Source organism: Pseudophryne corroboree, chromosome 5, assembly GCF_028390025.1.
Source record: "Pseudophryne corroboree isolate aPseCor3 chromosome 5, aPseCor3.hap2, whole genome shotgun sequence".
In the NCBI taxonomy this organism is placed as follows: domain Eukaryota; kingdom Metazoa; phylum Chordata; class Amphibia; order Anura; family Myobatrachidae; genus Pseudophryne; species Pseudophryne corroboree.
In genome coordinates, this window is record NC_086448.1 from 320555925 (window position 1) to 320578095 (window position 22171).

General features: G+C 44.6%; 1 protein-coding gene across 1 annotated transcript in view; it reads left to right on the forward strand.

Annotated features, from left to right (window-relative positions):
- Nucleotides 1-16424, forward strand: part of EEPD1 (endonuclease/exonuclease/phosphatase family domain containing 1) — a 230299-nt gene extending 213875 nt beyond the window's left edge. Inside the window, exons 5-7 of the mRNA XM_063922503.1 lie at nucleotides 2502-2628; nucleotides 9609-9803; nucleotides 15659-16424. Coding sequence (XP_063778573.1) covers nucleotides 2502-2628; nucleotides 9609-9803; nucleotides 15659-15858 — 522 coding nt within the window. The 3' untranslated portion in view covers nucleotides 15859-16424. The remainder of the gene's footprint in view (nucleotides 1-2501; nucleotides 2629-9608; nucleotides 9804-15658) is intronic.
- The last annotated feature ends 5747 nt before the right edge of the window (nucleotides 16425-22171 follow it).

The window sequence follows — 22171 nt, forward strand, 5'->3', positions numbered from 1 at the left end:
TAGGTTTGGATGGGTTATATTGTTTTTGTGCAGGGTAAATAATGGCTGCTTTATTTTTACACTGCAATTTAGATTTCAGTTTGAACACACCCCACCCAAATCTAACTCTCTCTTCACATGTTATATCTGCCCCACCTGCAGTGCACATGGTTTTGCCCATTAGAGGAAGATTTTGCTTTTGCAATCAACCTTGAATTAGGCTCACTAAGCGATATTTCATGTGGACCAACAGTCAGCAAAATTTTTCTGTCAGTGGAAGACCCCGATATAAGCAATATATTATATATATTTATTTATTTTATGTTACCGCTTTGCATACGTTCGCCCACAAGGAGGAAGAGGTAATCAGGATTAATCGTAGGACATTTGTTTGAGCACAATATGAGCACACACACTGCACAATATCGGCAGTGCTGTTTCTTGTGGCGGGCGAGCCGTGCGATCACACGGGGCACCCGGCCCAAAACCTGCTGGGGATCAGGATAGCAGCGCTGGCGGCCTGGCTGGCGCTATGAGTATACACCCCTGGCAACGAGCATCATACACCCCTGGCAACGAGCATGACTCCCATACTATAAAACCCCTGGCAACGAGCCATGCCCCCTCAAAGGCAAAATATTTTGTATTTATGTCTATGGGGGGGGGGAAGCATTTTAGAATGTTTACGGGGGGTGGGGGTGGTCAGCGGGCGCATTGTTTGTACTGTTTGCACTAGGAGCCAAATTGTCTAGAAACAGCCCTGGATATTGGGACCTTTTGTCTGATATCTTCTGGCAAGTCTAGCCAATTCAATAATTGAAACTGAGCATTACTAGCATTACCCGGTTATTGGTAAATTGGTCCGATAATTGAATAGTGTATATCTAGCTTTAGGTATTGCCTGATGGATGACAGGAATGTAATATTCTTTGCATAAGACAATTACACTTTTTACCTACTCTCCTAGAATGTCTAGAAGCCTCACAAATTTCAATGAATTCTCATGTACTCCCGGTATGTGTACGCATTTGTGTGTGTATATATATATATATATATATATATATATATATACAGTATATATACAGTATATAACCCTAGCTTGAATGTGTGTGTACATGTGGTAAGGAATAGAAGGGGTATATGCAATTGCGGTCAAATTGCCGCGAAAGTCTAAAAACGGGGCATTTTCACACAAAAAACCATGTCGAATTGGATTCGACAATGCAATACAGTACTTCTCGACAAAAAAACGGACGTTTCAGATTCGACTTTTTGCAATTCGACATTTTTAAAATTCGACATGTCTGCAGTGGTAAAAATGCAGCTTTTTGAAGAATGTCGATTCGACAACAGTGCTTTTCAACAGTAATTTCGTCAATTTCATTCCGCCTCACTTTGCTGCCGGAATCTAATAAAAAAATTTAAAAACATGTTTTTTTTAGTGTTTTTTTATTGCTAATAGCATATCTATTTATATTAGAACGGATTATCTACTTGGTTTGTCTATTAGGAGGCACAAGTATTATTTATATATTTTTAAAAGAATATTTTTTTTTTAAATTGACTAAAATAGAGAGAGCATGGTTTTCAGTGGGAAGGGTGGGAATGGGTTAAAATCCTGAAAAAAAATGTGTGGGGTCCCCCCTCCTAAGCATAACCAGCCTCGGGCTCTTTGAGCCGGTCCTGGTTGTAAAAATACGGGGGGAAAATTGACATGGGACCCTGGCCAGGGGTGACTAGTTGGGGATCTAATGCCACGGCCGCAGGGACCAGTATAAAAGTGTTCCCCGGCTGTGGCATTATCTCCCCAGCTAGTGGAGCCCGGTGCTGGTGTTAAAAATACGGGGGACCCCTACGCTTTTTGTCCCCCGTATTTTTGGCACCAGCACCAGGCGCAGAGCCCGGTTCTGGTTGTAAAAATACGGTTGATCCCCTGTCATTTTTCCCCCCATATTTTTACAACCAGGACCGGCTCAAAGAGCCCGAGGCTGGTTATGCTTAGGAGGGGGGACCCCACGCAATTTTTTTTCGGGTTTTTAAAACATTTTTGTGCCGTCCAAAAAGTCGAATCCAGGACGCACATATCCGTCAATTGGTCCGTTTTTCGACAGCGGGACTGTCGAATCCGTTTTTTATTGAATATGTCGAATTCGGGTCCCGGCGAGAGGGTATGTGACTGTCGAATTGTGTCAAATTTAAAAACGGTCGAATTCCAGCCGGAATTCGACCGCAATTGCATATACCCCATAGACTGTAAACTCCACTGGGGCAGGGACTGATGTGAATAGCCAATATTTTCTCTGTAAAGCGCTGCGGAATATGTGTGTGCTATACAAATTACTGGTAATAGTAATGTTTTCATTTTAATGGGTTTCTATTTGAGTGAGCTTTTTTGTGTGTCATTTCTAGAAACTACAATATTTACTTGCATAACTTTTTTTTATTGCATGTAATACTTCTCATTTCCTTTACCTGTGGCTTTAACCTTGCACTCTCATTGAGATTTGTTTCTTGCTGTTTAGGTTGGAATGAATGATGTAACCCTGGTAAATATTCACCTACGACCTTCCCCGAGTGAAGTTGGAAAGCAGCAAAGTGACAGCCACAAATCGTCCACCTTTGGACAAACACTGCAGGAGACCCTGAAAGGTATGCCTAGCACCACAGACCAAGCTACCTGTACATGACCCAGCCTGCCGCTTTCAGTCATTCCAGGAATGCTGGAAGGTTATCTCCCTGCCTTTTTCACTGGCTGTGAAGTGAACAATCACAGAGCTGCTTACAGGAGAGAAATCTAAACTATAAAGCCAAGTTTGTAGTAGTCTGGCAGCAGGCAAGCTCAGGCAAACTTTTTTATTTTCATATACAGGTTGAGTCTCCCTTATCCAAAATGCTTGGGACCAGTGGTATTTTGGATATGGAATTTTTCCGTATTTTGGAATAATTGCATACCATAATGAGATATCATGGCGATGGGACCTAAATCTAAGCACAGAATGCATTTATATTACATATACACCTTATATAGCCTGAAGGTCATTTTAGCCAATATTTTTTATAACTTTGTGCATTAAACAAAGTGTGTCTACATTCACACAATTCATTTATTTTTCATATACACCTTATACACACAGCCGGGGGGTCATTTAATACAATATTTTTAATAACTTTGTGTATTAAACAAAGTTTGTGTACATTGAGCCATCAAAAAACAAAGGTTTCACTATCTCACTCTCACTCAAAAAAGTCCGTATTTCGGAATATTCCGTATTTCGGAATATTTGGATATGGGATACTCAACCTGTATAAGAACTTTGTAATTATATACAGAGCACCCAAAATGTCTAGGGAGGGACCTCTCTCTTCACTTAGCTTACCAGCTGGTTGTCCATTTGCATTCGCTGTCTCCCACTCTGCTGTGATTCCTGCTTTGAAAAGATGAGAAGGACCCTTTCCTTTGGAGCAAAATTCAATTTTGAAGTCCCCAGCCAAGCACATAAAGCTGACCTTACATATAGCTATTGGGATGGGATCACCAATTTGGATATTATGGAATATTGTATGGTATAAAATATATGCGCCTGTGAGCGCACAATGAACGGCGTGGATTGGCACTACCTGCAGTCTGATCAGTTATTGTGAGTACAATTACCAGACAACTATAACCAGTCCCCATGTGAGTCCTCATTCAAAAACATTGACCTTGTAAGAGGGATACCTCTTAAAAGACAAATCAAAAAGTTACTTGCAACTCTAAATAAGTTCCATACATCTCTATGAGGCACACATTACTTGGGTCTGTACCCTTACTCTGCACACTTGCACACTAACGCCCTCAGTACCTAAATACAAGGAGACTCAAGTACAAGATCCATGTAATTCTAAATACAGTTGCAGTATATGTACAGTGGGCCTAATTCAGATCTGTTCGCTCGCTAGCGTTTTTCACTGCTCAGCGATTAGGTAACTACTGCGCATGCATTTGCACTGCAATGTGCAGGCACGCCAAATGGCTACAAAGCGGATCGTTGTTGTGCACTGGTTCTAGCGAAGAAACCATTCGCGTAGCCGTTCGCAAGGAGATTGACAGGAAGAGGGCGTTTGTGGATGGCAACTGACCGTTTTCTGGGAGTGGTTGGAAAAACGCAGGCGTGTCAAAGCGTTTGTAGGGCGAGTGTCTGACGTCAATTTCGGGCTCGAATAGGCTGAAGTGATCGCAACGACTGAGTAAGGTCAGAGCTACTCAGAAACTGCACAAGCTGTTTTTGTACAGGGCGGCTGCACAAGCGTTCGCACACTTGAAATGCTAAAATACACTCCCTTATAGGCAGCGTCTATCTGTTCGCTGTGCTGAACAAATAGCTAGCGAGCAAACAGATCTGAATTAGGCCCTGTGTGACTAATTTTATGAAAAAGTTACAACTAATTTGCATTAAATGCAAATCTAAAGAAGGACCTGAAGCAGCAAATAATGGTATTACATCCAGTCATATAAGTCCCTCTAGGAATGCCTGCAGCTTCACTGTCTCTTGGCTCAAATTTGCACTGAAAGCATGCAAATGTGCTCTGTTATAAGCTATAGGGCCTAATTCAGATCCCGTCACTGATGTGCGAAAATCGATATGAAGCCATTTTTGCACATCATGTGTAAGGTCCTAAACTGCGTTCTCTTCAGAACACTGTTTAAGACCTGGAGGGGGGCAGGGACGGGGCGTCAACACCGTATTTTGTGGGCGTCAATGCTCTTTTTAAGGGGAGTGGTCCGGACAAATGAGAAGTGTCCGGACCATTGATTCGACCCAAAACATGGCGGGTAGCTGTCTGCCTTAGCAGATAGGCTGCATAGACAAAGGGCTACTCGAAACATGTGAAAGCATCGCCACCGCGCAATGCTTTTGCATGTCTGGGGTGGGGGGGAGCAGGACCTAGCATGCGGGTTGGACTTGCCCTGTTCTGTGCGTCCCCCCGCATGTCAAAGTATTTGATTGTAGATTTGCGTTTGTTCGCACATCTACAACTAGGTCTGAATTACCCTCATAGTTTCACATGTTGGCTGCACAGCCTTATTCAAATACTGATCTGTATTTACAGTAAATAATCTTAACAGAGGTCAAATAAAATTGTAATTTCTCTGTTTGTTTCACTTGTTCTCATGGGTATAAAGTCCTTTCCTTCAATACAATGCGTTTCAGTAGCCCCCCAAAAATGGTACACCCTGTTCCACACCTTAAAACAGTCAAGATGTGATCAGGTTTGTGGTGGACGTGTTGGAGGGTGCTGGCTGCATTTTTCTGGGTTATCTGCAGGCGAAATTCTCCTTTCCCATGGTTAATAAAATTCACTTTCTCCAGCTGCGCCATTTTGTTGCCTCTACTGCCCCTGAATCCCTTTGAGTCCCACTGCTACTGTAGCCCCTTACTATCTGGCATGAGTTCTTTCCTTTACAGCTCCCTCCTCCTCTCAGTAGAAGCCTCCATATCCAGTGGTGGGATTCACATAAATTAACAACAGGTCCTAATGACTATTTTAAGTATACCAAAAGATATACTGAAAGGTAGTTTAATAATTCATGAATTTAATACTCAAATAAGAACAATAAAAGAAGTACACAAAACTAGATTATGTTATAAGAAAGAGTTTTAAAATATTAATGAAAAAATATGAAATAATACCTGACAGCACAGACCACAACAGGGCTGAGCGTCTCTGTGTAGCACTGCAGAGTTCCTCCGCGCCCGGCCCACCCTCTCTCAGCATCTTGACATGCTTTTCATTGCAGGACTCGGGACACTAGCAAGAGGAGGAGTCAGAAGATCAGGGCCAGGCGCGGAGGAACTCTGCAGTGGTACACAAACAGAGACGCTCGGCCTTGTTGCGGTCGACGATCTGTGCTGGCGGGCGGATGTGCGGGCGACAGCTCAGGCTATGACAGAGGGCTCCGCCCAGCGCAAATATAGTGGGAGGAGGATCTTGGTCCTCTCCCAGAGGACACTTGGTCCACAATTCAGGAACGGATTGCTAGGTCTTCCATATCTACATTGGTTAAGGAAAATTCCTATAAAATGTATTACCACAGGTACATGATTCCCACTTGACTCCATAGAATTTATAGCTCTACCTCGGGAATGCGGGAATCCTTGTACTTTTATTTATATTTGGTGGACCTGCCGTAGAATTGTTCTACTCTGGCATTTGATTGCAAAGCTTTTAAGTACTGCATTGAATTCCCCCAAAATCATTAATCCATGATCCTTTCTCTTGGGTCTCTCTTTTAACTACTTGGACAAATATAAGGACAAATTGGTGACCCAAATCCTTAATGCTGTCGGCTGTCTTGTAGCCTACCTATGGAAAACGCTTCTCCCCCTCCTCTCTCTGCAGTTTTCACTAGAACGTGGCACTTTTGTTGCAGTGAAAAAAATTGCAACTTGAATCAGCTGCAAGCACAGACTGTTATACAGCCCTGGCATTTAATTGTGTGTGCGTAGGGGCATGGTCGCAACTCACGGGGCTGTGCTGCAAGTCAGGCGGGCCTGGCCTTGTGGCACGCCCCTTTCTCTGTATGCTGGGTCGTCGAGTAGAGTGCCAGGAGCCGGAGCTGCTCGGCCAGCTATGGTGGTCATTCCGAGTTGATCGCCAGCTGCTTTAGTTCGCAGCGCAGCGAATAGGAAAAAAACGGCAGTTCTGCGCATACGTTTGCGGCGCAATGCGCATGCGCGACATACTTTCACATCGGCCGTTGCCATTTCACACAAGGTCTAGCGACGCTTTTCAATCGCACTGCTGGCTGCAGAGTGATTGACAGGAAGTGGGTGTTTCTGGGAGGTAACTGACCGTTTTCGGGGAGTGTGTGAAAAAACGCAGGCGTGTAACATACAAATGCAGGCGTGTCTATGGAAACGCAGGCATGGCTGGCCGTATGCAGGGCATGTTCGTGACGTCAAAACAGGAACTAAATAGTCTGCAGTGATCGCAAGCTAGGAGTAGGTCTGGAGCTACTCTGAAGCTGCACCAAATTATTTTGTAGCCGCTCTGCGTTCCTTTCGTTTGCACTTCTGCTAAGCTAAGATACACTCCCAGAGGGCAGCGGCTTAGCGTTTGCACGGCTGCTAAAAGCAGCTAGCGAGCGAACAACTCAGAATGAGGGCCTATGAGAGCTGGGCAGCCAAGCAGAGTACCGAAAGGCATGGCTGGACTGGCCCATTGGCTCTTCTGGCATTTGCCAGAAGTGCCAGATGGGCAGTCCGGCCCTGGCTCCAAATTACCACAATTCCTTTGGGTGTAGGACCGTTGGTATACTTATGCTAGACTATTCTCCAACCACCGCTCCACATATGGCCTGTCAGACCTTATGTTTTGACCCCTTGGACTGTTCCTATTTCTTTTTTTGTTCCTGTTTGTTTCTAGTGCTATCATTTCATACTACTCCCCCCTCTCCTCTTTATTTGGTATTCTTTTCTCGTTTTCTTTCACATCTTGCTGTAATAAATATGTAAAACCATTCTCTGCAGACACTGCTTTGGTTTGCATCTTGAAACTGATTCATTTGCTGTGCTTACCACTCTGCTGATTTGTTCTCCTATTATATACTGGGGTTTTTGTACATCTTTGAAACTATAAATAAAATATTCAAATAAAATAAAATTGTCATTGAATAAACTAGTCACACTGGGGCTGAGTTAGATGTAGATGCATTTTTGGACTGGTTTCTTGCAGGGGGTACAAGCATAATTTAATACAATCCTTTGTATGCTGCAAATACATACAGTACTGATCTGCTTTATTTTTACACTGCAGTTGGGCTATATCACACTCATGCAGATCTTTAAGTCAAGTTGTGCATTTTGCCCCCCAGATCAAAATGCACAATAATGAAAAGTAAACAAGCAGGTCAGTTGAAGAAATGAAGAAATCTAGAAGTGCAGCTGAATTTATGCACAATTTAATTAATGTTGGGAGCGTGAATCTGTAAAAAGCAGGCACAGTGATGCGAAATTCACAGCTTGGAGATGGAAAACTATTTGGATGATAGTCTCCTGAGTGGCTATAGCCATACTTGCCGACATTCTGGCTGCTCTCTGCGGGAGAGAGCAGCCAGGTCGGCTCAGCAAGGGGGCAGGGGAGGACTGTGACGTGGGGAGGAGGTGGACCGGAGGCGGGACGGGGGTGGAGCAGGGCGGGACGGGGGCGGGGTTTCAGCGGCACATACTTTAAGCCACCACCCCCCCACCCCCCCGCTCTGTAATGCCGCGATCCCCGGCATTACACTGCAGGGGGCGTGGCTATCATGGACTGCCCGGACCGCCCACTTTACACACTAAGTGGGCGGACGGGCAGGGGGACCCCTGATTCCGGGAGACTTGCCTGCTCTTCCGGGGGGCCGGGAGGGTCACCCGATTTTCGGGAGCCTCCCGGCCATTCCGGGAGACTAGGCAAGTATGGCTATAGCACCACCTACACTTGCTTTTGAATTATATTTAGCAATATAGTGACCTATAGGGCATGATTCTGAGTCGGATGCAGTCGCTGGTCACACATCTGCAACTTTTAGCAAATTCCGCTGCTGATTCCTTCCCTGGTGTAGATCCATTCGTCCGAATGTGTAAGGACTGAGACACCCACTTTCATCATCTATAGATTCTGAATAAACATCTGTTGCATCTGGAAATACCACTATTTTCAATAATCTATTCCGTGCTTGCGTCTGAAATTGCAACTGTGACTCTGAGCCTGATTGTGATTTGCAAGCAAAGCAAAAAAGCAAGCAACTGGGCAAAACCATGTTGCACTGCAGGTGGGGCAGATGTAACGTGCAAATAGACTTAGATTTGGGTGGGGTGTGTTCAATTTGCAGTGTTAAAATAAAACTGTCTAACATTTGTGGGCTACACGCAAAGGCAGACATTATTTACCCTGCACAAATAACATATAAATGTATTTGCTCCGGTTGCATTGCAACATGGTTTGTTCCAGACACAAAGTTACTTGCCTTTTATGCTTTTCTTACAAAACTGAATCGGGCCCTCTGTACAAACACAGGACCTGATTAAGAGATGGACTCAGATCGTTTCATACGCAGCAAGATCCGCATCCATCTCCTCATATGCTGGGGGCCGCCCAGCATGTGTGGTGCCGCCTCCCAATGCATCCGCAATTACATAGTAGACACATCAAATTAAGGTTGACCCCTGGCTCTGCTACCATTTTTTTAATAGGAGCGGCTGCCCTGAAAACACGCCCGTAACGCCTGCATTTGGGCCGCCAACACCCAACACTGCGTCGTTGCCCTGCAAACGCCCAACGCTGTCAATCACATTGTGGCCGCATCTTTCCGGGAAGCAGCCGCAATATTTGAGCCCACGCAGACACAATGCGGCCTCTGCGTATGCGTAGTTTGCCGATATAGCGAACTGGGCTGCAGTACGCAGCAGCGTCAATCTCTGAATAAGGCCCACAATCAGTACACGTTTGTGGTACGACTTTTCAATATACATAATCAAGTATCAAAAAGTCATAACATGCATGAGCTGTGGAATTAGCATGTGTGTAGTATACATTTTTAGCAATATAAACTTGAATGTGTCTTAGCAGCTGGTGTATTGCACTAATTATTCTTTTCTATATTTCAGGAGAAAAAGACATAATCATTTTGGGAGGATTCAGCCAGCCCCCAGATAGCAGTAACTTTGATTCTCTGAGAAAAGAAAAGTTCCAGAACTTGCTTCCAGCAAACACATTTACAAATATAAGCACAAAGGCACCTCAAGGAAACAAGTCTCTAGACAATATCTGGATCAGTAAGAGCCTGAAGAAAGTGTTCACAGGTCAGAACTGTGTATACTGTAGTTAGGGAAGTGTATGTGTTATGAATGGCATTTCTGCATGTTGGCTTAGGGCTTTCCTTCGTCCACGCAGTACATCCACACAGTATGGCCTTGCAGCACGCCACTGCAATTCATACTGAAATAAGCCAAGAAGAATATTCTATAATTGAGGAAAACAAAGTGACATGGAAAAAGAGTAACATGTCAGCTAACCATCAACACATACTACATAAAGTATACACTTACTGCTGGTGTGCAGGGCTGTGTTAGCTGACACCTGTATGTACTGTCCCCTGGGGGTAGACTGAGAACATAAAATGGCATCCTAACTGTAACTCCTCCCTCCCGCAGCCTTAACCCTAAAGGCCCGTACACAATGGTCGATATATCGGCCGTTCTCTTGAACGGACGATATATTGCGGGACCGTCGGCCAGTGTGTACGGCCGATACGTCTGTGAACTCAGTCGTTCACAGACGTATCGCGTCGGCCGCGCAGCACAGCCGACGGCCAATATATCTACCGATATATTGGCGCGTCACTGTGTGTGTACGGGGCGGTCGGCCGACCACCCGTACACATTCTGCGGCGGCCGGCGGTGATTGACAGCTGAATTGGGCGGGCGTGTGTACACGCCCGCCCAGTTCATGACGTCAGTCCCCGATGGATCGGGCAGTGTGTATGCTCAACACACTGCCCGATCTGTCCATAGATATATCTGCAGATCAGTTGATCTGCAGATATATCTACTAGTGTGTACCCACCTTAACGCCCCCCACCCACAGCCTATCCGTAACCCTAAAAATTACCGTTTCAAGTTGTCTGTATTTTCACCCGTTGGGATTCTGCCGCTGGATTGTAGGGATTGTGAATGTCATCATGCCAACTGCATTCCCCCATTCACATAAAACTATACACCAGCCCCATCCCCTGTACAGATAACACTGTGCATCTGCCACTCATCCCCTGTACCCATAACACTATGCGCCTGCTCCATCACTTGTACACATAACACTGTACACCTGCCACATTCCCTGTGTACATAACACTGTACACCTGCCCCATCCCCTGTACACATAACGCTGTACACCTGCCCTATCCCCTGTACAAATAACACTATACTACTGCCCCATCTACTGTGCACATAAAACTTTACGCCTGCTCCATCCCCTATACATATAACACTGCATACCTGCCCCATCCCCTGTGAACATAACACTGTGGCTCTGCCCCATCCCCTGTACACATAACATTTTTACACCTAACCGAACCCTTGTACACATAACACTATACAGCTGCCCCATCCCCTGTAGACATAACACTATTCACCTGCTCAATTCCCAGTACACATAACACTGCCCCATCCCCTGTTCTCATAACACTATACACCTGTCTTATACCCTGTACACATAACACTTTTACACCAGCCCCATCCGCCTGTACACATAACCCTAACAAATAACCAGTATACAGTACCTGTATTCAAGCTCCCCCACCCCTATAATCTTAGGCCCTTGACTTTCCTCTGCTCTTACCAGTGTTAGTGAGGATGAAGTCTCTGGGCAGTACATAACCCGGCCTGTACATGTGGCCGGCAGCACTGGGGGGAGGTAGGAGACCAACTACTGCGGGGTTCCTCTGTGCTAGTCTAGGCTGGGTTACCGTGCAATCTTCCGCTAGTGTGTCAGAGATGGATCCCGGGGCAGCACAGAGTTCTCCTTGCAGGCGGCCATGACTGTATGGTTGGAGGGGCATGTGGCAGCCAGCTGCCTGCCTGTCCAGTGCCCATCTCCAGCATTCGGTACTCCTCCTCTTCCCCCATCTGCTTCCTGAATCGGAGTCTATCCCCAGTCCCCAGAGCCTGGCGTACCATGCGTAACATTCAGCGCAGCAGGCATCCGGCAATAGGGTGTTGCGGCAGTGGGTTAACATAGCGGGTTCCACCCCCCAGGGCATCTCACTCTATGTGACGGCACTGGCTGCACCACCCCAGTTACAGCCCTGCATAGTAGTATAATACCCGTTTCACATCAAGCGTGTACATGGGAAAAACCCAGGTTTGTCTGTGTGAATGGGTCCACCCGGGTTTTGTGCCCTAGTTCCGCTACCCTGCTCTTGATAAGGGCTTTTCCCGGGTCTGATCCAGATGTGCTGCAGTGTGAAACTGTGTTCCCAGGTTACTCTATCCATGATATGCTAAAAGGAGCTCAATGAGCTTCTTTTAATAACCCTTTCACTCCGAGACATGGACCTGGGAAAAACCAGAGCCTGGTCACATAACCCAGGTTGACCCAACTCACACTGACACACAACCTGGGTTTTTCCCGGATCCTTGCCTTGGTGTGATAGGGTATCAACGCTGATTGAACCATGTTAATTATCCCAGCTTGGTCCTGGGATTATCGGGGTATAATTACTTAGGTGTGAGTTTTTTAGAAGTGGAAATGTTGCCCATAGCAACCAGTCAGATTCAATTTAACATTTATCTAGCTGCTTCTAGATCACAGGTTCTCAAACTCGGTCCTCAGGACCCCACACCTTGCTTGTTTTGCAGGTCTCCTCACAGAATCACAAGTGACATAATTAACTCCACCTGTGGCCTTTTAAAATGTGTCAGTGAGTAATTAATACACCTGTGCACCTGCTGCGTTACCTGCAAAACATGCACTAGATTTTGATTGGTTGCTATGGGCAACATCTCCACTTCTAAAAAACTCACACCTTAGTAAAACCCCTTAGTGTGAAAGGGGTATTACTCTACCTGGCATGGCCATTATTTAATATAGGACATTTCTTATACTGCTCTCCTCTACTGGATTTCTCTCTCACCTTCGGCCAGTCACATTGTTCTACATTTTTAATCTCTCTAATTTTCTTTTTCTGTTGATCTGTCCCAATCTGTCTTGAATTATGGGAGTGTATGATAGTAATGTGCACAGCACCACTATACACTGTGTCCTGTACGGTTTTGCAGAGGATCTAGCCGCCTACTCCATGGCCTCATGCTATTAGTGAAGTACAACAGTTCTCAGAGACTGCAAATTTTAGTGATACAGTGCTCAGCACATAGGCATGAGCAGGTGGTATACAGGGTGTGCGTCCACGCACCCCGTAGGCAGCTCCTACCTAAATCGCCTCCTTCCCACATCTTAGCCTCTTTTTTTAATCTAAGATGGCAGATGCTAAACATACTCTTTTTATTGAGGTGGATATTATTTGTGGAAGATCAGAAGTCCTAATTAGGGGTGGACGCAGTGCTGATGTTTGCGCAGTTGGCCAATGTTTTTGCCACTTCGTATGTGCTGCAATGGTCTTGTGATGGCGGCCCTAGTATTTGGACATAGAATGATGGACAGGCAGTAACTGCTTGTGAGAGGTAACGGGTGTGGCAAGGCAAATGTAGGTGTGTGACAACCACTCTGGGGGCTGTTGCAGCCAGTGATTGCATCTTTTTGCGCAGTGGTTATGAACCAGCATCTTATTTGCAACAGGCATTTTGAGGTCTGATGGTGCATCCGATGCTGCATCTTTGTGAGCAAGCGGCGGATCTGAGCAGATCTGAGCAGATCGTGTCCACCTCTGAATTAGGCGAAGAGAATCAGGATTACAAATTCCTGGTGAAAGATTCATCATCTACTAAGGGATGTATTTACTTTTTTAATGCCTGTATAATTGTACAGTCTTTCCTTTTGTGTATTCTATGTTTATAGTGTCGATGACACTGTTGTGTCAATTGTGTAAGTTCGCATTAGGCGCGTTTCATTCTTTTTGTGATTACACAGCTTGCCTTAGACCAGCAAGGAGGAAGGTAGCTGTCCCCGGGGCAGGTTTACATATTGTCCACCCATATTGGACAGACCCACTACATACCCTACAGAGTGACTGGAATTTTTTTTGTTTGTCTTACAGTTCTCAATTGATCAGTGTCTACTAAAGATTATAGTTGTAAAGCTGGACTGGCTGCAGCACAATCTGAGCATTACCCTTGCTTAACATACTGTATAGATAATCCTGCTAGTATTACATTTCCTCTGCAAGTGTAGGAGCATGGCTTAGGCTGTGTACATATCAGAACGATGTTCACACGATGCAACATCGTCTGCAATGGGGACCCAACATCGGCAAGTGCTTACACACTTGCCGTTGTCGGCTGCGATGGAGGGCATGGGGCGGAGTCATGCAGCATTTGGCAGCATGGCCTTCATAAGCAATATCGCAGGATGCAGGATACGACCCGCGGGAGCACCCATTATATCCTGTATCGAGCGTACACACTATACAACGAACCGGCAATATCAGCCGGAATGAATGCGATATTGCATAGTGTGTACGCACCCTTACTGGGGCTAAATCAGCACATGCTCAGAAGTCTGCTTCCTGGATTTATGTAAGGGGAAGGCGTGGAAGGAAGATTGCTTTAGATTTCTTTGTGAGCTGAACTGTATTAGTATGCCTGGTGCTGTCCATATAGATCACAGAATCATGTCAAATACAGGATAGCAAAGAAGTTTCCTGTTCTTCTGACCTAATTCTGCATCGATTTCCTGAATCAGGACTATGGGCCTGACTCAGAGATGAACGCAGTGTTGTATACTGAGGATCAGTCTTGTGCTATAGCGCTTACATGTAAGTCTTACTCCGCATGTGCTGCAATGGTCATGTGATGGTGCTCGCAGTGAGGATTTATTCACAAAGTGATTGACAGTCAGCGAGCATTTTGGGAGGTAACGGGGTAGCGCAGACTTAAACGCAGGCATATCGCAACCATTTCAGGGACATCACAGCTTGAGACTGTGATCCGGTACACTGTTAAAATTGCTCTGGCGCCTTACTTCTGACGACCATGCTGTGCAAGCATAGGGTTACTCAGATGTGCGTCTGATGGGTTGCGTCTTCCTACATAAGCGGCAGATCTGAGACATCTCCAGTGGGCATCTTCATACAGCTCGTGGCGGCAGCGACATTTACATATTGTCGCACAGCTGCTGCATACTGAATTGTAGCTGCAAAGGCATTTTCCTGCATCTCGGAGTCATTCCCTATATCCATAAGAGTGCAGTAAATAGGTGGTTGTGCAGCCACCTTCTAGGATTGTACATACTGTGTTGTATATATGCATATTTAATATTTATTGTTTCTTACATTGTAATACTTTTCACAAGCTAAGGTCCTGCCAGTACTACTGTGTTTTTGTACTGGAGAATTTTTGGACATCCACCAAAAAGATCTGTCCTGTTTGTCAGGCAGGCTGATGCCACCTTCAGGAAAGCAGGGAAGTTATCGGACAATGGGGGTAATTCTGAGTTGATCGCAGCAGGAATTTTGTTAGCAGTTGGGCAAAACCATGTGCACTGCAGGGGAGGCAGATATAACATGTGCAGAGAGAGTTAGATTTGGGTGGGTTATTTTGTTTCTGTGCAGGGTAAATACTGGCTGCTTTATTTTACACTGCAAATTAGATTGCAGATTGAACACACCACACCCAAATCTAACTCTCTCTGCACATGTTATATCTGCCTCCCCTGCAGTGCACATGGTTTTGCCTAATTGCTAACAGAATTCCTGCTGCGATCAACTTGGAATTACCCCCATGGTTTTGCCCAACTGCTAACAAAATTCCTGCTGCGATCAACTTGGAATTACCCCCCAATGAAAAGAAGAGAGAGAAAGGGATATTGCCAATCGTTTAGTGGAGACAAATCCATAAGTCAAGCATTATTTTTTTATTTTATCTTGACTATTTATTGAAAATAATTCAGCTATCTTTAAGATGTTTGCAGCATAAAAAATCTGATGAGGTATGGTAAAAAATGTGAATGATCATTCCAGCTATTAAACCTCTTTCCTTCCATGTAGGTTACTCGCTGGTGGTAAGAGAAGGACTTACTAATCCATGGATTCCTGACAACTGGTCATGGGGTGGAGTGGCTTCAGAGTACTGCCCTGTACTAGCAGAATTTTACATGGAGAAAGACTGCAATAAGAAGGAGATGGCTCCAAAACCTAACGGAGTTACTGTGGAACGCAACGAGGCAAACGTAAAACATGAAAGATGAAAAATCAATGTCGTCCTTAAATCTGAACAAGATATGCTAGGGATATTTCTCCTGGTTTCTGACTGTACTGTGAACAAGGATTGCTACACTTTGAATAGTCCCAATATTAATGACTGGTCTCAAGTACCCCATTGTCTCATATTTTAACACCTGGATAATGTAGAATACAATCTGGGATAGGTTAGCTGCTGCCTCTAGTCATCTACCACAGCCTTCTATGGATGGATGCTTGCGTGCCGCGCACAGATAACGCAGATGAATGACAATGCACAAGAAGGAAAATATACAGTGAAACCTTTTTTCCCTGTATTTTTAACTGATTTTGGAAAGTGATGCAATAATACAACAAAAGACTGTAAGAAAGAGACCTTTAACACTGTTAGTGATTTTTCGCAATTAAATTAATGAAATTACCTGAAGATTGCATGCTTTTATATGTGTTAAGGCCATTTTCAACTTTTAACTATGCACTTTTAATCCCTTTAATGCTACTGGAGACAGATGGCTAAAGAATGTGATGGGACGATGCTTAAAATAAAATACTTCGCGAAAATATGTTTACTTAACTTGAAAATTATCGCATCTTTATTCTCCGTTTACTGTTGTCAGTTTATTTTGTGTACTGAAAATAATCATTCATTTTTATAAATGTACTAAAATAAATCAGAGAGACAGAGAATTGTATTATTGCCCATAGAAAAGAAAGAGAATACACAAAATAGCATTAGCAATATAAGTTTTGATATTTGTATGCAAATATTAACTGTTCTAGAAAGGGAAATGTAACGTATAACATACTAGAATATTGATTGCATTTGTACTGAAGATATGTCGTACAGCCATTGCCTCTCATGAAAAGTCTATGGACCTCATAGTGCTTATCGCGAATAGCTGTGGTTCTACGACTAGGTGATTCAACCTTTGCACTTCAAGGAGCATGTATACAGTCCACTCTCAGGAGCAGTGTTCATTTTGACAAAAAAAATTCTGACTAAAAGTAGTCGTCGACTGCAGTTTATTTTAGGGCTAAAATTAGTCTAAAATAAAACTGAGATCCACTGATTAAATCTCAACTAAAACAAAGCAACAAAAAAAAGAGACTAAGAGTAAAACTAAATTCAAAATCCTTGTCAAAATTAACACTGGAAGTAGGGTTTTACATTTTAAAAGAACAATTATGTGTTCTACATATTTGCAGAAAATAAATATGATCTGCTGTGAAGGAAATATGATTGTGTATTGCACTTGTTCTAACAAACTTAAGGCATTCATTTGTATATGGGAGTACTACGGTCACACTCAGTATGTAACGCATTCTCAGCCTACTGAGCCTAGATTACTAGTAAACACATAGTTAAAAGTATGCTCAAGGGAATGTTACAGAAATGTTCTTCAGCAAAATCTATTACAGTATCATTAAACTGCAAAAGGTATAACTAAAACTTTGACTAAAAGTAGACTGAAATGAAAACTGAGCTCCACTGACTAAATCTTGACTTAAACGAAGCAAAATTTAAAAAAAAAACTAAAATGTGACTTTAAATCAACTACAATTTTAAGTAAGTGAATAAGACTTAGGAGCAGATTTGTTAGACTTTTTCTTTACTAACATAATGGGAAAAGGGTGTTTTCATACCCGTGGCAGTGGTAGTGGCGGCAATGTTAGCGGCGCATGCACAGCACATACTCTGGGTTTTTGTTTTTTTTAAATACCCTGATATGGCTGCAGAGTGCAGTCGTAGGGATAGAACTTTACTGCAAGCTCTGTCCCTGCATGCGATATTTGCTACATCCATGCAATGTAATCAGTGATCGCATTGCGGATTGGCCCGATTTTATCACCCCACATCTTCATCTGGTGGGGATCATTTGGCCTCTAAAATGAAATGGACGATCCTTGTCGAGATTAACATTGCTCTGGAGACATATCTGCAAAGTACACGTGCATCTTGCTGTGTGGAGATAGAGAAAAATGTACAGACATGCAATGTACACAAACATCACAATAAAATCCAGCCTCTTTTCACTTTAGAGCCACCCCTTTCCTTAAATAAAATGGTTCAGTTTCTCTCCTAGAATACTACTTTGATTCTGCCTCTTTTATGGATAAAATTGATCTAAAAAGGAACGGAGATCAGGACTGTTTTTTATTACATATAGCACTTAAGTGTTTTTAATACTTTTTTTTTTTTTTTTACATTTCTATTAATATGCCTAAAAATACTCTTCTCCACAGGACTGCAACAGTAGGGAACACTGAGTCTTCCATCACAGGCAAGAGACCCAATATGCAGCAATTCTGAGCTTATAGTGGAAATGACAGCGGCCTCTACACACGGAAGAATACCCCTAAAAAAAGCACCCTCCCTTCCCTTTATTCCATACTTGACATCTTTTCTCTGTCCCCCTCCAGGATATCCTGGTGAAAAGAGGTCAAGGTGTGGTGCGGGAGGGGGGTGTGGCGCTAAGACTTGTGTCATTGCAGTACAGTATAGGATTATGTGATTTGCTGCAAATCAGGTCATTGAGCCCATGAACCGCCCAGTTCACCAGGGAAGTGGATGGGTTCCCTGGTGCCTGATTTACTCTTTGGGATTCTTTAGTACTGCTCCATGAAACTTAGGTGGACCAGTGTGTACCTACTCTATACTTTGCAAGCAACATCCTCACTGTCCTGAACTTCTCTGCTAAGATAGCTAAAGAGCAAATAAAGCAAATATCTGCAACTATATATAATAGAGCATCATTGAGGTTCATAATATATATTCAATAATACATACTCTTCTGCAGCAGGTTTCCAATGGGTCAATCCAATTAAGTGCAAGTAGGCAGTGCGAGCCATTTTCATGGCATATTCACACTGTGAAATGCATTTGCAATCCAGTTCCAAGCTCACATTGCTTTTCAGAGGAAATTCACATTTTCTTGTGCACACCCCTAAGGGTGTTAAAAAATAGGGAATATCTCTATTTTAAGGTAATAATATAGGGACTTCCTTCAGAACCCCTTGTACAGTGCCTTGCTAAAGTATTCACACACACACACACACACACACACCCTTGGCTTTTTACCTATTTTGTTACATTACAACCTGTAATTTAATTTTCTTTTAATCTGAATTGTATGTGATGGATCTGCACAAAATAGTCTAAGTTGGTGAAGTGAAATGAGAAAAATTTACATAAAAAAGAATTTTTATAAATAAAAATTAGAAAATCGGCATGTGCATATGTATTCACCCCCTTTGCTATGAAGCCCCTTAAAAAGTTCTGGTGCAACCAATTACCTTCAGAAGTCACATAATTAGTGAAATGAAGTCCACCTGTGTGCAATCTAAGTGTCACATGATCTGTCAATATAAACACACCTTTTCTGAAAAGCCCCACAGGCTGCAACACCACAAAGCAAGAGGCATCACACCATGAATACCAAGGAGCTCTCTAAACAAGTCAGGGACACAGTTGTTGAGAAGTACAAGCCAGGGTTGGGTTATAAAAAAATATCCAAATCTTTGATGATCCCCCGGAGCACCAGCAAATCCATCATCTTCAAATGGAAAGAACATGGTACCACAACAACCCTGCCAAGAGAGGGTTGGCGACCAAAACTCACACACCGGGCAAGGAGGGCATTAATCAACGAGACAGCACAGAGACCAAAGGTAACCCTGAAGGAGCTGCAAAGTTCCACACTCCATAGAGCTGGGCTTTATGGAAGAGTGGCCAGAAAAAAGCCATTACTTAGTGTTAAAAATAAGAAGGCACATTTTGAGTTTGCCAAAAGGCATGTGGACGACTCCCCAAATGTATGGAGGAAGGTGCTCTGGTCAGATGAGACTAAAATGTAACTTTTCGGCTACCAAGGAAAATGCTATGTCTGGCGCAATTCCCAACACATCCCATCACCCCAAAAACACCATCCCCACAGTGGCAGCAGGGACTGGGAAACTGTTTTGAGTCGAGGGAAAGATGGATGGTGCTAAATATAGTGATATTCTTGAGCAAAACCTGTTTCAGTCTGTCTGTGATTTGAGACTGGGACGGAGGTTCACCCTCCAGCAGGACAATGACCCGAAGCATACTGCTAAAGCAACACTCAAGTGGTTTAAGGGGAAACATTTAAAAGTGTTGAGAGTCTGTGGTAAGACTTGAAGATTGCTATTCACAAGCGGAGACCATCCAACATGAAGGAACTGGAGCAGTTTTGCCTTGAGGAATGGGCAAAAATCCCAGTGGCAAGATGTGGCAAGCTTGCTAAGCAACGGTCCCGGCGCGTCACGTCCGCCGCACCTCCTCCTGCTCCCCGCTCAGTGCCTGGCAACGCCAGGATGCTGAGCGCTCCGAGCCACCGGGTCCTTGGCAACGGGGACGCCACAGGCGGACCACGTTCCCTCGTTGCCATAGAATTGCTAATTATCAGCTTGTGGTCGTGCAGCAGGGCAGCTGCACGACATTATCAAAATAAGGTCTCTGCAGCTATTGGTGCAGATTCCTGTTATATTCTCCCTCAGTGCCCTACACAGACGCCGGTGATAGCTTCCTGTGAGCTGTTCCTGCTCTGGAGAATTCCCGGTCTGGTGTTCAGTTTTCCGGTCAACCTCGTTCCAGTGGTCCTGTGTCCAGGTGTTCAGAGGCCTGTCATTGGAGTCCTTCCAGCCCTCCAGTCATTGGAAACCGGTGTCTGTGATCTCTGGATTCTCGTTCACCTGCGGTTGTTTCCCCCGGTGTTGTGAGTAGCGGCGGTTGCCGCGTCTCGCGGCCTAGGCCGTAGTCTTTTTGTTATATTTGTTGCTGGTGTTTTTGTGGAGGTCTCCGCCCCAGCTGTCCTCCCCGGTACACGGCGGTGCCGTGTAGGGTGTGGACAGCGTACCTTTGTTGCCTTTTTCCATTGGCGGCCGTGCCGCACATACGTTTAGTTTTTAGTTCTTTAGTAACCCCTAGCTCTGTGTTTTGTTTAGTTAGAGGTCCCCTTGTTCCCATCCAGTCTCAGTTTACGCCTTGTCTCATATTAAGACCGGGGGGCATCGGAGTTGGGCAGACCTAATCCGCCCTTCAAACACGGCTGCCTTGGGCCCAAGAACACATAGTCTCGCAGTCGTAGACTGACCACGTGGGTGGAACCACGGAGTTAGGGTGTCACAACTGAGGGCCTGAGCTGACGGGAGGCAGCCTCAGTTGTAGGGGCTGAGATGTACCGGAACCTGGGAGGTTGTATCAGACCCCTGGACATGTAAGTAACATGAATAATAACTGCCCGAAGGCGTGACCACGACAACTTGGATATAAGTCAATGATGTTTATTATGACAACTCCGCAACACAGCAGCAGTAAAAGAAAACGTAAAAGTCAGCAAAGAATAAATACAGTTCCTGGGTACTACAGGATGGCAGGAGCCACAGGGCACTGGTAGTGTGAGATAGTTCTTATGATCTTCTAGATGGAAAGTCCTTACCAGGCCCGACTGTAGCAATGGAGATAACCCAGGATTGTGCCAGCTGGTGTTCCAGGAAAAGCTGGGTTGCTGAAGATAAAACAGCTGCTGTGGATACTGGCTGGAACCAGACTGTTGTTAGCACGGAGTGGATACTGGCTGGAACCAGTTAAATAATAAATGAACTTGGGAGCGATGAAATATGAACTGAAATATAGAACTTGAGAGCGGAGAAATAATAATACCGGTGGAGAGTGGTAAAGTGTAGAAAGGACACCGGCCCTTTAAGGGAAGCTGTACTCTGCTGGAAGCTGAGCTGGAAGCAGGTAATGTTGTAGCTGGAAACAGATGAATCCACAATGGATTGGAGAGTCAGGCTACACCGCAGGTGGAATGCTGGTGCGGGTCTCTATGGTGGAAGTCTTGAGACAGGAGCTGGAACCTGGAAGACAATCACAGGAGAGAGACAAACAGGAACTAGGTTTGACAACCAAAGCACTGACGCGTTCCTTGCTCAGGCACAGTGTATTTATACCTGCAGCAAGGAAGGGATTGGCTAGGCAATTATGCAGATTATCAATACTGAGAACAGATTGGTGGAAATGATCAGCTGACAGAATCCAAGATGGCTGCGCCCATGCAGACACTTGGAGGGAAGTTTGGTTTGTAATCCATGTGGTAATGAAAACAGTAATGGCGGCGCCGGCCACCGGAGACAGGAGGCGCCAGGCTGACAGATGCACATCCAACCACGCGGACACAGCGGAGGCCGCGGCTGACGTAATCGCCACTCAGACACTCTGCATGCAGAAGTTCAGGGACGGCGGCGGAGGCCGCGGGAGACGCCATGCCAGGTGTAATATGGCGTTTACTGTGACAGCGT